The sequence below is a fragment of the Chamaea fasciata genome, unplaced genomic scaffold, assembly GCF_029207755.1.
Source record: "Chamaea fasciata isolate MVZ Bird 193981 ecotype frontalis unplaced genomic scaffold, bChaFas1.0.hap1 SCAF_1, whole genome shotgun sequence".
Classification (NCBI taxonomy): domain Eukaryota; kingdom Metazoa; phylum Chordata; class Aves; order Passeriformes; family Sylviidae; genus Chamaea; species Chamaea fasciata.
Window position 1 is genome coordinate 37334394 of NW_027094086.1, and position 17054 is coordinate 37351447.

At 37.0% G+C, this 17054-nt stretch overlaps 1 protein-coding gene across 6 annotated transcripts in view; it reads right to left on the reverse strand.

Moving 5' to 3' along the window:
- CHD7 (chromodomain helicase DNA binding protein 7) overlaps positions 1 to 17054 on the reverse strand; it is a 131290-nt gene that overhangs the window by 14038 nt on the left and 100198 nt on the right. For all 6 annotated transcript variants that reach the window (XM_066180736.1, XM_066180720.1, XM_066180727.1 and 3 more), the window contains 11 exons: positions 14991 to 15167; positions 13508 to 13651; positions 11030 to 11285; positions 6316 to 6526; positions 5633 to 5828; positions 5233 to 5400; positions 4391 to 4570; positions 4064 to 4174; positions 3743 to 3948; positions 2628 to 2827; positions 1883 to 2042 (listed from right to left, as the gene is read on the reverse strand). In XM_066180736.1, the coding sequence (XP_066036833.1) occupies positions 1883 to 2042; positions 2628 to 2827; positions 3743 to 3948; positions 4064 to 4174; positions 4391 to 4570; positions 5233 to 5400; positions 5633 to 5828; positions 6316 to 6526; positions 11030 to 11285; positions 13508 to 13651; positions 14991 to 15167 (2009 nt within the window). The remainder of the gene's footprint in view (positions 1 to 1882; positions 2043 to 2627; positions 2828 to 3742; positions 3949 to 4063; positions 4175 to 4390; positions 4571 to 5232; positions 5401 to 5632; positions 5829 to 6315; positions 6527 to 11029; positions 11286 to 13507; positions 13652 to 14990; positions 15168 to 17054) is intronic.

Genomic DNA, 17054 nt, shown 5'->3' on the forward strand with positions numbered 1-17054 from the left:
TGTCAGACATGCTTCTTTCTGTATGCACAGTAACTGGGACCAGTAAGGTGTCCCTGCTCCCTGTGTGGCTATGTAAATAAGCTGTTGAGGGTCTCTATCATCTTAGTATTAAGCAATAACAGCTGTTACATCAAGCCAAAGAGGAGAAACACGAAATAAAACCCAAGATAAACCAAAAACCAGAGGCTCTTTGCACCTTTCCAAAGTCCTATGCATTAAACCAGCATACATGGTACTTAAGGAAAGGACACCAATTCTTAAACAGCCAACTTCAACTGGTACCTTTTGAAGGAAATTACTCAGATTATTAACTGGCTCCACCTCTGTTTGATTTTACCTGTGCTAAAAACATGTGGCTTCTACAATTCATTTAGTCCTGGTGAATCTGGGAAGTGAAGGAAAAAGATAGCAACTGAAAACATTCCTGCACATTTGCCAGTCTTCCCAGTTCATGTAATTGTTCTATTGTATTATTAAAGAAGCAGTATTTAAAAAATTAATTTAAGTCAGCTCTGCAAACTGATATAGTAAGTAATGAAGACATGCTACCTGAGAGATTAAAATAATGTTACAGGAAAGAATTTTATTACTTTAAGAGCAAGTGAAATGTAACAACAGACCCGAGTAGCAGTTCAGAAAAATCAGAAACCAGTTTATTTGGAAGCGCACTCACTAACATAATTCTATGAGTATCTGTTGTCATCAGCGAAGAATTAAGCTTGGAAATGAGCTAATAAACCCCTTAAATGCCTTTCTTCCTTCACATCACACCCCCTATTGACAGCCCACAGGTACTTTTCAAATCAATAATATCTTTCCACTAAACAGTATCAATGAGACAGAATACATATCCAAACCACAGAAGTAATGATGACCTTTCAGTAACACTGCATTACAACTCTACAATACATATACAATGAAGAGCAGAAATTTAAAACCAAAACCAATTATCCCAAAATCCCAAAAGCAATCAACCACGTCCCCAGCTCTAAACCAAGGTATTTTTGGGACAAGGTTCAGTGTCCACATGGAGAAAATTATAAGCAAAACTGAGATGGCATCAAAGAAAGCTGACACAAAAATAAGATATTACAAAACAGAAGCCAGAAAATATGTAAAAAAGGCTCTTAAGAGATATTAATGAAACAATAAAACATTACATACAATCATGTTTATCCCCAAGGGCTTTTGGTTTTGGTAACATGTTTAGAATTTCAAAAATCATATCAGGACAAATCAATTCAGGTGAAAGAGTTTGGTGAGAAATTTCATCTCAAAGGCAAAAGAATAAATATTCTTTCTGTATATTTATTATATATTATTGCCTATCTATATATAAAATTTATATATATATATATTCTCTTAGGAGAGCAAGAGAGAAAGGGAGAGAAAAAATGAAGAGAAGATATACTCCCACATATAGGTTAACTACTACGTGAATGAACCTAAGAACTGGATATATGAGTTTAACATCTATGGAACAAAACTCTAAATACCACCCTGAGGGCCTCCATAAGCAGGTAAGAAACAAACAGCTTCTGTTTAAAGATAGCCAATTGTCAAGTCAAATTGACTTAATGTAGGAATGTAGTCTTTACTTTCTATGGTAAAAAAAAATAACCTTATCTGATTCCATTCTTATTTAATAAGTAGAGAATAATTTTCTTCAGAACCGGGCTCATCTGTCATAAAGAGCTTACAGAAGTATCCAGATATCTTTTAAGATGATTATCCCCAAATTAAAAAGTAATAATGGCCTTTACATCCTATTCAATAGCCCTGTGTTCTATTAAATATACCCAAATGAAGTTGTGGGCTTTCCAAAAGCATGTAGTTAAAAAAACATCCCAAACCTCTAAATGAAACATTTATTAGTACTTACTTATTACAGTGATGTTTGAGATGTTTCCTATAGCTGTCTTCTTGAAATAATACATCTGGATTACAGGTTGTGAGCCAATCAGCATCTTGCAGCATTGGCTGTGAACTCTGGGCTTTTACTTTCTTCCCTTTCCTCCCTCTGGGCACTGGTGCAGACAGACCTAGAAAACCCCCCAATATTTCTTACAGGATCTGAATAGAAAAACTCTCACCCCAAGCAACATTACAAACATACATTTAAAGCCAAGTATTCATTACTTTGTGGGCAACACAACCACCAAAAACTGAACAGCAACATAACTCAAAAAATTCCAAGTAACAAAATCAACCAAAACTTTCATGCAAATTTAGGTGTGAAGATTTCAAAAATTCAGAGTGCTAGCCAGAAAATGGTGTTATATAAATATTTCTTGTAAAAACTCTCATGAATCTAAATGGCTGTAAGGAAACAAGCTTTCTAGTTTATGGCAATTTAAAAGAGATTAAATCCAGCAGTAGGTGCCAGCAAAAAATTATGCTGGAATATTGTTTAAAACTGATTTAAAGGAAGGAGCACTGCATTCTACAAAGTATCTGAGGGAGACTTCCCCTTTAAGTACAGACCAAGTCAAAGCCCACCTTACTCATAAAATCTGACAAGATCCTACAACATGTCAGAATGGCTATAGTTTAAACCAAATACATAGCATGACTGAAGCAATTCTTTCCTATTTACTAGCATCATTATTTGATTGTGGTAGACATACCGGAATGATTAACCAAAGCTCGAGTTTGCCCATCTGCAGTTGGAGTGATCAGATCCCAGATGAAACTTTTGATATTTTCATCCCCTTTGTAATGATTAAGACAATACACCAGGATAGTCCGGCAGATGGTTTCCACATCTTGCTCTGTTAGCTGACGTTTATAGCGCCCATGTGAGAGGATGTCGGTCCACCGACCCCAGCTATAAGAAAAATATGTTCAATACGACAGCCAGGGTACTGGTATTTTAATTTGTGACTTTCAATTTAACTCCTGGTATCGAGCAACTTGGGACCTCCTGTGTTAGCACTAATGCATTTTGCATTTGCAGGTTATGTCAGGGAATCCAACCTCCAGCACCAAAGAGTTAAGAATGTTTATTTTACAGAACAGGCAATAAGTTCACTGCTCGTAAAGCTGCAATTGAACTACAGTCAAATTAATAAAGTACATGTGTTTAACTCTAAACGTCCCAGTAAGCTACAAATAGGAAACAACCGATTCCTACAATTATGGGATTTGAGGAACCACTCCTATTTTGATCCAAAAATCTATTACTTGCAACTGTTGTACACTCATTTCTAAAAAAAGACAGTCATTCTGAAGGCAACCATGTGAGAGGTGAGAAGTCAAATATAGCTACCTGCTTGCAAAGAGATAAAATTCAAATTAACACACTCAATGAGAAAATATCAAGTATCAAATATCTGAATTTAAGTGGTGACAAAGTCTAGATTGACTGTTGATTTCAAAACCATTTTGTCCTTTACAAAAACACTATCACTCACTTCAACACTTAGAAAAGAGAGGTTAAAACTCATCAACTCAAGAATTCTTTACACTGAGAAACCAGAAAGAAATATTCTGTCATCATAAAACCACTTATCTTACCAGTGAGCTCATAGCCATCTGTGAGGCACTCAGATAGTTTAAACTAAGTAACACATACAAGCACAATTTATATACATAGCAACAACAACAAAAAAATCAGTATGTATAAGCATTATACAGTATGACAGTACCTGAATGTGTCCAAGAGAAGAATGAGTTATTTACTATATATAATTTATTTTCAGATCTTTAGCCACAATTAATATATTTCATTTGCATATCTTACCCATAAACCAACAAGTTCTTCTCCACCCTGAAACATTCACTTCTTGCATAACCTTGTGATTTGTCCTGAGGCCTACGGGGCTTTGTGCTAGGCTTTTCTTCAGAATCACTTTCCAGGTCTGAAAACTCCATCAGTTCATCCTCTTTGACTGCACTATAGAGTCTGGTTTGCTTCCTTACTCTTGGTGTATCAATAACTAGGTTGTTCTAAAATGAAAGGGAAAATGTATAAATTTAGGAAGGGGGATGTGGGGGGGGAGGGCGGGGGTGGAGGTGGAAATCTTTGATTTAATTGTGCTAGAAAAAGTCATAAAGCTCTTACCCTTCCATTTAGAGCATCGATATCCAGCTCAGCTTTCTTTGCCCACTTCTGCCAGAAATTAGGGTCATCCAAAGAAATGTCTGTCCTGTTCCCAGATGCAACAAAACTAGCCTAGTAAAAGTAAAAACAAGTGGATTGATTTCTTAACTGAATGTTATGAAGAATACCTGTTTTTCACTAATAAATACAATACTTAGGAAAAGGTAGTGTCAAGAAAGAAAAAAGACAAGCACACTGAAAAAATAAATTGACACAGGAGGCAATTTAATATACTGCCATCTATTCTGGTCACATTTTATTAATTTTCCCCTGAATGTCAATGCATACTTTTGCAAACGTTGAGCCTTTTCCTTCAGATTCAATAGTAATTGTGTGTGTTCGCCTTAAGAGAATCTGATCAATATCCTCTTCACAAAACTTAGACCCTTCATCTTCCTCATCCATCAGAGCACCATATGCCCCCTTTCGAAGAAGATCTTCTATTTCCTTTTTAGACAGCTGTTGCACCTGTAACACATAAGAGGGGTTACAGTTTTGGGGCTTTTTGACACCAGCCAACGTGTTCATCTGACAGCACAATCAGATAGATTGTCCTCTTATTTGGCATTTTAAGAACTGAAACTCTACGATAACATGCGGTGGTGGTCAATTAAACATTCATGCTGAAATCACCTTTTAAAGAAGGATACAAACAACAGCATTCTCAGGGTGAAGTTATGTGAGTGGTTTAAACGACTTAATAATTCATTGTCACTGAATCCCTTCAGCTTTGACGACTGCTAAACTCCACCTGAGAGCAGATTTAACTTACTAACCCAACAAAAAAGCTAAAGCAAATAAAATTCGCAAAGCAAAAAGGCTACACCAGCAAAAGCTAACTAGAAGAGCTCCATAAATTGCCAGGATCAACATAATGTAATGGGTGGAATGATGAGAATGGATCAGGATTGAGGGAACATGACTCCACCTGCCCCCTTTTGGCAATAAGAGAGCCATTAGATAGGCTGAGCCAGTTCATGTAGCCAATGCCCTTATTTAACCTGACTTTAAACTATCAGCCACATTCCATTTGAAAGCCACTGCTCACCAGCTAAAATGCAAACAGGCAAGCAAGGTGTAGCACGTTCATAGCATTTGTTGATGATGTACCTCAAAAAACTAATCCTTACCCCATTTGTGGCATTTTCTCTTCCACTCATAGATTGTAGCACAGCCTTATCAAGGCCCAGCTTCAAGCTAGCTTTGTCAAACATTTCCCTTTCATAAGAATTTCTTGTTATCAACCTGTAAATTTTCACTGATTTGCTCTGCCCTATTCTGTGACATCGTGCTTGAGCCTGAAGAAACAAAGACAGATATTCAGTTACACGTTACAGACGGAAGAAAAAAGAATTTGAAATAATCAATACAGAGAATCTATTTTTAAAATGTTGGGGTTTTTCTAATATAAATAATATTGTTTATGCTTTCAAGAGAGCAGCAACAAATATTTTCTCTTGTGGGTGAACAAAATTTCACAAAAAAAAGGCAAAGAAAAATTTTCAATAAAATCATCTCTTGTGCTATTACCTGGAGGTCATTTTGGGGGTTCCAGTCTGAATCAAAAATGATGCAGGTATCAGCAGCAGTAAGATTAATGCCCAAACCTCCTGCTCTTGTACACAGCAGGAAAACAAACCTATCAGAATCAGGTCTTGAAAACCTGTCAATAGCTGCTTGACGCAAGTTTCCTCTCACTCGACCATCAATTCGTTCGTATGGGTACCTGAAAAATAGATGCATTATAGGGATTGCTTTACTGCAAAGGCATTGCTTCTTCAGAAGGATATGCAATTAAAAACACCATAGACAAATATGCTACTATGGGGTTAGAAGAACAACAAACTAAAAGACTAACTTCATCAATAAAGACACACTACTTTGTCTCCTTCCTTGGTAAAGAATAGACTTTCATTCCAAGGAATTCAATAAAAATTTAGGCCTAAATTAAAAAACTCTACAGCCACCAAAAACATTAACTGAGAGCTAAACAGAGAGGTTTAAAGCTCTCCATATGAGGTCATTTTGTATTCACTCAAAAGAAAAGGCTCAGTACTTGCAACCTACAGGTTTGCTCTTTCCCTTAGTCAGATCACTATAGAAAATACTGTTTTAATTTCTTCCCTTTCGATACAGACTACTCACAGGTTAAATACAGTGGTCACTGAGGAAAGCACAGTTTATTTATAATGGTATTGTATTGTTGCTCTCACCGTCTTTGAATGAGGTAGTCTTCCAGTATGTCCAAGCAGCGCACCATCTGGGAAAAGATAAGCACCCTGTGGCCACCAGCCTTCAGTTTTGGCAGCAGCTTGTCAATCAGTACGAGCTTGCCAGCAGCCTGGATCATTGCCTGGAGCTGAAAATCTGGAGAGTCGGCATTGTGTGTTTCTTTAAACTCTTCCAAAATTTTCTCTTCAGCACCTGCAAAGATTGGACAGCAATACATGAACACTGCAAAGGGTTTTATTAATAAACAATGAGCTCGCCTTCAATACCCTATAGAAACTGCAGGAATGTTTTAAGCACTATGTGAATAAACATTTATAAAAAAAATAAACATTTGTAAAAAATATTAAGCTTAAATTTGAAGCAAACATATACACAAATACAGCATAAATAAAAAATAACTCTGAGAATCTATTCTTTTTTTCCTCTTTTGAAAAACACTGAACTCTTCCCTAAATAAATTCATAGAACTATTGACACACACAATTCAATTAAAAAAAATGAAAAAAGATGAAAAAATTTAAACATATTTCAACTGATAAAATGAAATATTTTTCCTTTTAAAAATGTAACATGAAAGAAAACAATATCTTGTTTTACAGGAAAATACAAGGGACACAAATACCATTTAATTCTGTGCCTCCAAAATCACCCCTAAACATCCACATGACCTGAACATACTCCTTTCATTATTAATTATAAAATCAAAATCCAAACAAAAAACTAATTGGGGGGAAGCAGCTATGAAATCAGTATTTTATCTTCTATTTAGTATTTTCTCACTGATTTTTTTTTTGGTTCAGTTTGATGAAGCTATCCAATATATTTATTCTTTCCGGCATTAGTCAAAAGTTCTCTCTTGCCAGTCACTTTGCCCATGATTGATATGCACAGCAGCAACTATTTCCTTGTTCTGCTCACTATTGGAAGACTACGGACCAAGTTCAAGCTTTCTCTACAACCTCTCCTATACTTTTATTCCATTTTTATGTCACTTCTACTAAGTGGGCAATTCCAAGAACTATCAAATTGCCATTCTTGGCACGTAAAAGGTTAGGAATCTTTGTTCTAAGCTCATTTCACGTCCAAATAAGCCCTTTTTTAGAGCCATCTTTTTTTCCCCCCCGCTTTTTTTTTTTTCCCCCCAACAAAATGTAGTTTATAAAGTATTTCTAGTTTGTCTAATATTCAGCTTCAACACTGCTTTTGAATAGCACAACGAAAGATGGAAGGGCTGGGGGAGGGGGAAGAACAGCTTACTGCCAGGCTTCTGCTGAGCATCTCTCTCTCAAATCCCAGCTCTAAGTAGATGCCTGTAAACAAACAGGGAGAGGCACCCTCCCTGTGCAATGGCTGGTTCAGCGCCTGCTGTAATGCGGTGCCTGTACCAGATTCCACCCGGGGCAGGCTGCCTGACAGCTCCGTGCTCTCGCACTGCTCGCTTTTACACAACCTGATGGACTCAAGATGGGACTGCATTTCAAGGTAGTTTTACATCCCTGGATTTTCCTGATCTGGATTCTTTGCTCCCAGCACTCCTCATCCTAATGGTTTGCACATAAGAAAAGTAAGCTCATATGAAATGAGTGTAAGCAGACACTCAAAGTGCCCTTCAATCATATCAGCGCCTATCTCTGTAAAACAGGCAGAGTTTTGGGCAGTAAATCTCCAACTCTGTATGAACTTTGGCAATTCCAGGATACAGCAGGCTGTCAAGATTTCATATCCAGTAATTTCAGTCACCTTTCCAGGTTGCAGCAATTATTTCTGACTCAACTGTGATATCCAGATTTAAGTTTCACTACTGTGAAGCAACCCAATATGCAACAACAGCATCTGCAAAAACAAACCACACCACACAACAAACCCACAATCTGGTCTAATGAATGGTGAACTTACAGTATCAGAGCGTGGTCTCAGCACCACCCAAATCCACTACAGATAATGCCAAAAATCTGTTCTTTCAATAACTCTGTTCTAGCTGTTTCCTGCAGAAGATCATCTTTTTTTTTTTTGGTTCCTTCTTCAATTGCAATTATGTCATGTCCATTGAGCAGCCTGTTACCCAAAAGTTACTTAATGCAGTACTTGCTGGTCTGTAAAACTACTTCCTATTCTAGCTGATTTTTAGCAGGGAATGAAAGGAAGGTGTTTGAATGTGTGGTTGGTCAATCAGGGAAACCTCCACTTCTACTCTTCATTAGGAGAGGCTTCCAGGGCTCAAGAGGGCAGAACAAACAGAGTAAGGAGTCTTTCTGGTGTTCAGCACTAAGATGTGTAAGTATAGAGGCATTCCCCACTGCTGGTTCTTGGAGACAGAGAGAGGAATGATGTGTAAATACTTGAGAATGGTTGCTATGGAGAAAACAAGGAGTCCGGCCCTGAGAAAAATGACGGACAATGCTTTACCCAAGTTGGCTGGAGAAAACCCAACATGCAGTAACTACCTCTAGAAGTCTACTCCCAGTCTCAGGCCACAGAACTCATCTATCTATCAAGAAAGAAACAAAAACCCCACTTTACATTCAACTCCTACCACTCTACTTCCATCATATAGCCTCAGCTGAAGGTTATATAGAAGACTTTCTTGCAACTCTTACATAAAACAAAACATGTTCAAATACATGTGCACTACTGCTTGCTCACAAACCCCACAAACTGAGAAGAAAATGAGAATTCAGAGACACTTTTATGAAAGCAGTTAAGCTTAGAAAACAGAGCTTGCTACTGCAAGAAGTCATTCACCAGGAGAATACTATCCAACTGTAAGTACTCACACTGCAAAAACTCTTAGCAGAAATAAAATAAACTTGTGCCATTACACTAACTACAGAGTTGTTAAATATCAATCAACAAAATAAAACCTCAGGCTCAGAAGACTATAGCATGTAGGAGTATTTTTCTGTCCTAGAACTACAAAGGATGTATTTGTTTAGTTCCATCTCCATGCTAACACATCAGGATTTCTTTTTCTCCTCAAATCTGAAGGCTCAATCCACCTGCCATGTTGCTGAACGATACCAAGCAAGTCCAAAAGTTCAAAGCATGACAAAAATGTTAGAAAGGCAAATGTATTCAAGAGACAAATCCACTTCCCTTTATTAAGATTAAGATACAGTCATCAAAAAATATTTGAGGTTTTCTAAATTAACACCTGAACTTTATCAGTCTCTAATTGATATTAAATGATACAAGAGTTCTCAGGAAAAAAAAATCACTGCTGTAGGCAACACTGCAAGCACTGCTCATAAACTCTATCTGACAAAACAAAGTAGCAGCAAAATATTCAGTTTTTTTCTTTTCCAACAAATACGAAATGAGGAAAAATAATAGCAAGGTTAAAAACTAGTAGAAAGCCAATAAGCATCAATTCAGACACCCATAACCCGAACAGCCTAAACTATTCTGATTAACTTATTTAGACAATGGATTAACTTAACCCAAAAAAAGTAAAAAAGTAAAAAACCCCAACAAACCCTTCACCAGGACCACAAAGCTACTTTACTTTATGAGTTTAGAAACTGAACAGTCGCCAGCATGGACGAGTTGAAGTACTTTGGAGTAAGCCTATATCATGTCTTTGGAATAATTACTTGTGCGTGAAATATAATTAGATGTAATTTCATGAATCAGTTTAAGCATTTCCCTCACCTTTAAACAAAAAGTGTCAAGGAAAAGAACTTAAGTACTGCAATATGGAAGTCATTCAATAAAAACCCTAAAACCACATATGGCTCTGGAACAAAACAGTCTTTCATCATGAAGCCTATAACCAGCAGAAACCAACCATAAATCATATCTAGTAAGAAACAGAGTTGGGAAACAAGAAACTAGTAGAATGCAACCCTGTATGGAAGCTTGTGTTACATCCTCAAAGGGAAGAACTGACCAGCACATACAAGTTTAGCATACTTCAGACAGTTAGAGCTGGCTGGTTCATCACGGGGCTGGTCACTGGAACAGCCTCCCCAGGAAAGTGGTCCTGGCACCACGAATCAGATTTCAAGGACCATCTGGTCCTTAAGTCACATGATTTAGTTTTAGGTAGTTCTGTGAAGAGCAGAGAGTTGGACTCAATAATCCCTATGGCTCCCTTTCAACTTAAGATATTTTATGATTCCATACTACTTGCCAAAAATCATCCTGATCTAAAACCAATACCATCACACAGAAAAAGTCACTGAAGTCTAACATGACATTCAACTTAATCTTCCTCTTACTAGTCAAATTAAGAAAACTAACTGACAACATGTGGTCATAAAAGCAGGCTTGATCACAATTTCTTACTCTGAAACTTTTATTCAGAAATTTTAAGTTACTACCTTAGGATGTTCAAAAGCAAGAAAGAAAGGAGCAGCTAACTACAAAGGAAGAAAAAATTACCATACTCATGCCAGCATCCAACAACCTGCAATGATAACTGAAGTCTTGTTTGCCACAAATAACAGAAAGGAAAACTTTATAATACCAACATTAACTCAGACAGGGTTAAGTCTGTCAGGAAGCCTTGGAACAAAACAGCATAGGAAAAACCAGCTGCAACAGCAGCTAGCAGATACCCATACCTATGAGACTCGAAAAGTTTATCTCACTTCTCTACTTAAATGAATAAATAAAAAGACACACTAAAATAGAATTTATACCTCATTAATGTTTTTACAACCATTTTTCAAATGAGGAGGAAAGTAGGTAGCCTACCATTAATAAGGTATGGATGATTGCAGCATTTCCTTAGTTCCATCATAGTGTTTAAAAGATTAGGTACATTTGCTTGACCTCCACCCTTGGAAAGAAATGTGAAATTCTTTTCAAGAATAGCACGATAGTATTTCTTCTGAATATTTGTCAGCTCAACTTCAATGATGGTTTCCTCTTTGGGGGCCAGGTTCTTTTCCACATCCTCCTTGAGACGTCTCAGCATCATCGGCTTCAAAATAGCTTGCAGTTTTTGCACCTGGAAAGCAGATGTTTAATAAAATCACTGAATTAAAACTGCTAGAAATCAAGTACTCATTTTGCAATTTCCTTAATTCTAAAACCCTTGTTTTCTACCTCAAATGCCAAGTGGAGCGCAGTGTAAAAAATCTTTCCTCAGTGACTCAGCAGCAAGTTCTCCTTGTTAACTCAGTGACACACACATTTCTAAAGTCTATTTTTGGTGTGTAGCCCTTCTGTTTAGTGATTTCTGTTATTAAATAGACCTCACTCAGGACTATCCCTCTAGACAAGGACAGCACTGCACACAAATCATGCAGAGCTAACCCTTTGTTAAATAAGTAAATATGACACTTTTAAGATAACTTTTGTGGTTCACTTCTAATTACTAATCGGAATTTAATGCTATTTTCCCACTTTAAGTATCTGCTTCTAATTATTTTCTTACTTCCCTAGTTTTGATACCTACTGAAGTAGAAAATGATTTAGGACTGATTTAGGAAAACATTGTATTTCTGTTAAATTTCATGACACTGATAATTTTTAGTGTACTTAGGTTTCGTGGCCTAGTCTTTAAGACACATCCTAAAGGGTGGGAGGGGCAAAGAAATGGTCAGTTTTCTTTAAAAAAAAGGCTAAGTTTAAGTTTTTGCAAAATCCCTTAGACAAAAAGTTCAAATGTATTCCATATTAAAAAAACCCCAAACAGCTGGCATTTAGGTTGTTTTAGGCTGTGTCTCAATGTACAAACCATCTCAGTGCTGAAGAGCTAATAATTCATCCTGAAATTGGTCATCATCTCCTGATGCAGAGCTGCACAGCAGAAATATGAACAAAAGGCACTTTCTCCTGAATTTACATAATTCCCTTAGTAATAAAGCAACTTCAGAACAAAAAAGGTAATTAGCACAGAGGGACGAACAATTGAGAAAATACATGGAATACAACCACAAGGAATGGACAGGAAACCCCAAGTCATTAACACATAACCTGTCCCACCACTTGAAAGGCAAATCCAATTCCAAAACATCTGAGTGTCAACAGATAAGGAAGTTCTCCTGAACTTGTTGAATCAAGCAATCCAGGCTCTAATTCTGACCATAGCCAATGGCATTATTTTAATAATGATTCCATGTATGGCTTCAAAAGCCTCCAGTCATTTTGAGCTGGCCATACAAAAGCTACGTTAAGAGTTAGGATATATTAGCTCCAGTTCAAACGCTTCATTAACAGGACTACATCTTCTGCATCAGTGCTGGCTCACTTTCAGTCAGGTCAGCGTCCATTTTGACTGACATGTAATAGCATGCACAACCTATGGAAACATACCCTATTTTGCCAGGAGACCAGGGGCTAGAGGAAGAGCTGTTTTGTAAGTTAGACTATGATGTGTGAAAGAGTTGTTCTCAAAGAAAGACAACAAATTCAAGCAGTCAAAAGTTAATAGAGACCAAAGATTGAATTTTCAGACAAAGCCAACAAAGTTACACACAAAAATGCATGCAGTTGTATTCACAGGAAGCAAAGGGCCAAATTAAGGTGCCATGGTTCAGTTAACTCCTAATATTAAGGTGGTTTGTCCTTTTAAAATATTTTGATACCTACAAAGAAACATTTTACATTTCAGATATAAAAATACGCTGCACCTAGGGTCTTTCATTTTGAATTGATTTTTGCATTTCTTCTCTTGGACAGCTTGAGAAATCTATTTCTGAAAAGAAACCCTCCCTCCATTTGGTTACCTCTTGCTAAACTGGGTTTCAAGTATATTCCTGTTTGCAACATAAGTCACTGGGAAAACTCTCAGATGTAAATTCCATAGAAGTTACAGGGACAATCCCTTCACTCTGATGCTTAAGGAAGAATGTCAACTGACAAGTTAATTCTCGTAGAAGTATTTTTATCCAGAAACCATTACGAGACACCCCACCTCTATTTTTAAACACTACATTTTAATAAAGGGAATTTTTTCCTGTTTCTGCAAGACCAATGGAGAAAGGACTAAAAAAACCCAAAAAAACCAAAACCACCATAACAGTGATAAGGCAGAATTACTTTTGGCCAAAAGCAAAAAACCCTCAACAAAATGAAAGCAAAGAAAGAAAAATAAAAGGGATAAACCCACCATGGTGTTCCAGGAAGCAAATAGGTATTATGTGAAAAAACAAATAATGAACTTCAGATACAATAAAATGGATAAATTCACAATATCTAAATAGAAAAGTAAGTGTGAAAGTTTACCTGCTCTTCAGTTTTAAGATCCCCAAATTCTTGCATGAATGTGGTTTCTGATGGAAAGCGACCTGGTTCCAAGAAGTGAAGCAAGCTAAACAGCTCTTCTACTGTATTTTGCAAAGGGGTTCCAGTAAGCAGCACTTTATGCTCCTGAAAGGTTAAGAAACAGTTGCCTGGGAATCCATCATTAAAATCTCCAGTGGAAAAATACACAAAATTCTTTTCCCTTGTCACTGTATGTCTGTCTCACCCTTGCTTCCTCTCCCCTCCCCCAGCTACTTACATAAAACTCTTCTCAAGACATTTCTAACTGGTACTCTGGTGTTCCTTCAGTGATAGCCCAGAAAAACACTTCACTGCTTAAGGAGCTTCAAAAGTCCTCCAAGATGCAAGACCACATTTTAGTGGTCCACAGTGTCCCGTCCCTTTCACAAGTGCAATGAACTTTAAATGGCAAAGTAACAGTTGAACCTATCCCATCATTGCCAGTAACAATTCATTGATTTACCACACCTCCAACTGACCTCAGTGCACTGATCTCCTCAGGCCAGGAGATCAACACAGGATCTAACAGGAAACCTGAGTTCTACCTTCCTACTACACGCTAAAGAGCACCAGAGCGGCAGAGACAAAAGTAGCATATTGCTTTAGAGTAGGAGCCCAGACAGGTTCAGCAACAAGCCCAGAGACAAACATAAATTTAGCAGTGTAACAAGAACTAATGTGAAAAGTTCCATATCTCATCTGTAGTCTGTAAGACTGTAGGCTCTGCTTTCCTCTAACAGCAACCATAAGAAAAACAAAAGGTACACAGCATTTTTACCAACTGAATTACAGGTATTAGCTTAGCATGACTGCGTTATTCTCACATTTTCAAAAAATATTCTGTCTCAAATAAAGTAACTATTGTGTTTTTTAAAATGGTAAATATCTTCACATTATCTTATTTTTTCTCTGTGAGTTTAATAACCCTATTTTGTACACCTAACATAATACATATTTGTACAAGCATCAGAAACAACACACTTGCCCTTCCTTAGTCAGTATGAAAGAACATTCTTATGGCCACACAACAAATTAACATTAGAGCTGATACTAATGCAGAGCAGTTTAACTCTCATGGCCAAATTTGGCCACCTGACCACATTACACTTTTAAATAAATGTCTATGTGAAGAAGTGACTACGGATTAAGTCACATGAAGGGAGAGAAAGGAAAGAATAAATTTATTTTGATTGTCTTAGGAGAATCCAAATAATTCTACATCTAAATCAATGAAAAAAATCTTAATAAATATCAGCACTCTAAAACTGAAGGCATGTATATACTTCCAGGTATTTTATACTTTCACATCGGCATTTTCTTTTTCTTCTTAACACTTGATGATTTACTTGAGAAAAAACTCTTTTTATTTTACTTTTTGATTAAATTGTAAATCAGAAATAATAAAAATAGCAAAGACTCAAGGATAAGAGATGTTCACACTGACCAGGTCCATCATCTTGAGTCCTTCCAAAAGCTTACAGTTCCTGTTTTTCAGCCTGTGGGCCTCATCAATGACCACGCAACGCCATGGAATGTTACGCAGCTCTGGGCAGTCAGTCAAGATCATTTCAAATGTTGTGATAATGGCATGGAACTTGTAGGACCCCTTTATCACACGACCCTAAAAAGAATAGCAAATGTTCAAGTAAACTCCCTGGCAAAGAAAGGAAGAAATTTGTTTCACCTTCAAATTTTAATTTTTAAAAATACAAAACAGTACAATGGACAAGACATTTAAAGCAAATTAAGTCATTATTGCTGACTAAATGGAGAAACACAATTCTGTAAGCCAATTTTGCTATTGGCTTCATGATAGCTGGTTTTAATCCTGTAAATAGGCCCACAGAATCACTGCACATTGATTACCAAGAAGTTATACAAGTATTTCAGTTGTAATTCATATGGATGATACTAATGCCTTGAGGTATTAATGTATTTCTGCAATATTGAAGTAAGGTTTTCAGACTTTGTCAAGAGAATTCTCATTTAACTTCTGAACTGAAAGTACATGAAGGTCCTCCCGAACAATCCAAATACAGCAAAAAGGCATTAAGGTTTCTTTTTTATGACTATTTGAATACTGTGCTGACTGTTATCAGTTTGCTTTTTTTTCCCGGTACACACTCAGGATTCAAAACACCTACAATTCATAGAATGGCTTGGGTTGGAAGGGACCTTGAAGACCATCTAATTCCAACACCCCTGCCATGAGCAGGGACACCTTCCACTAGACCAGGTCGCTCAAAGCTCTGTCCCATCAGGCCTTGAACACTTCCAGGGATGGGGATTCTAGAACAAGTCTAGTGAACAGCTTTGACAGAAGCAAATATCCGGACTTTTAAATGGAGAATGAATTTCAATTAATAATACAATGTAATAATATTTTTGTAAGTCTGCGTTAAGCAAAGTTCAACAGGACAATTAACTTGATTAATTGTCATAACTGACACCACATTCACTGGTTCATTAGTTCAGTCTGATTTTCAGCACTGATATAAAGACTGTTTAAAAAAAACCAACCCTGAATAAACTTTATTCAGGACCATGAAATGAGCATCTTTCTGACATTATGCTATGCTTCTTCCCAATGCTGTTCAAAGAAAAATATAGCTTGGTACCTCCAGTGTCACTGGATCTGTGCAGGAAAACTGTCTCTGTAAGGATGAGCATTACACAAGTTCAAAGCTATTCCACATTTTCAAAGGACTCTGTCATGGGTTGTATATTGAATACATTTCAAAAGAAACACATATTTTACAGTAAGGTGACCATTTCTTCCTTTAGACCTGTGCAAGACTGAATCCTTTTATAAATGACCTGCATATAATCCTCTCCAAACCGTGGGGATCAGAACTGGCTACTGACTCAATGAAATGATTTAAAACCTGAGATCCTGAACTCAGCCTTAAGTCTGCCTACTCAAATCAAGAATATTTCAGAGAGAGTAATGACCTGCTCAACAATGCTTTCTCGTGGCATAATTCAGAAATATTTATCTTGTTAGGGGCAAAAAAAGCTGTTACTTAACAAACAGCAGATGAAGATACACTAAGTGAGCAGCTTTGAAAGCCAGCAAACTGAAATGCTGTAACCTTTTCATGAGCCAAGTAAATTTCCATCACAAACCAAGTCAGCTCTTTTCCAAGACTCTGTCATTAGCTGTATTTGGCACATAGAGTTTTTGTAATCTTAAGGCAGAACTCCTTCTCAGAGGTGGGACAATACAGAGAAGCACATGGTTTATTTGATATTCCAGCCAGGGAAGGGCCCCTACGGAAGACCTTTATTGACAGTTATATTGCTCAAGAACACCAGAACAGGCTTCTCTATGTGATCCTCACAGAAGAATGTCTCTGATAACACCATGTCCTTACTGTTGAAGTCACACCACTGCAGAAACTTATTCTGTTATTTAACTCTCTAGCATTTCATAACAACTTGACTCTGGTAACTAGTGCTGACTCTGAAAAATCACACTACTGGAGATGGGGTAGGTGCTTCTTTATGC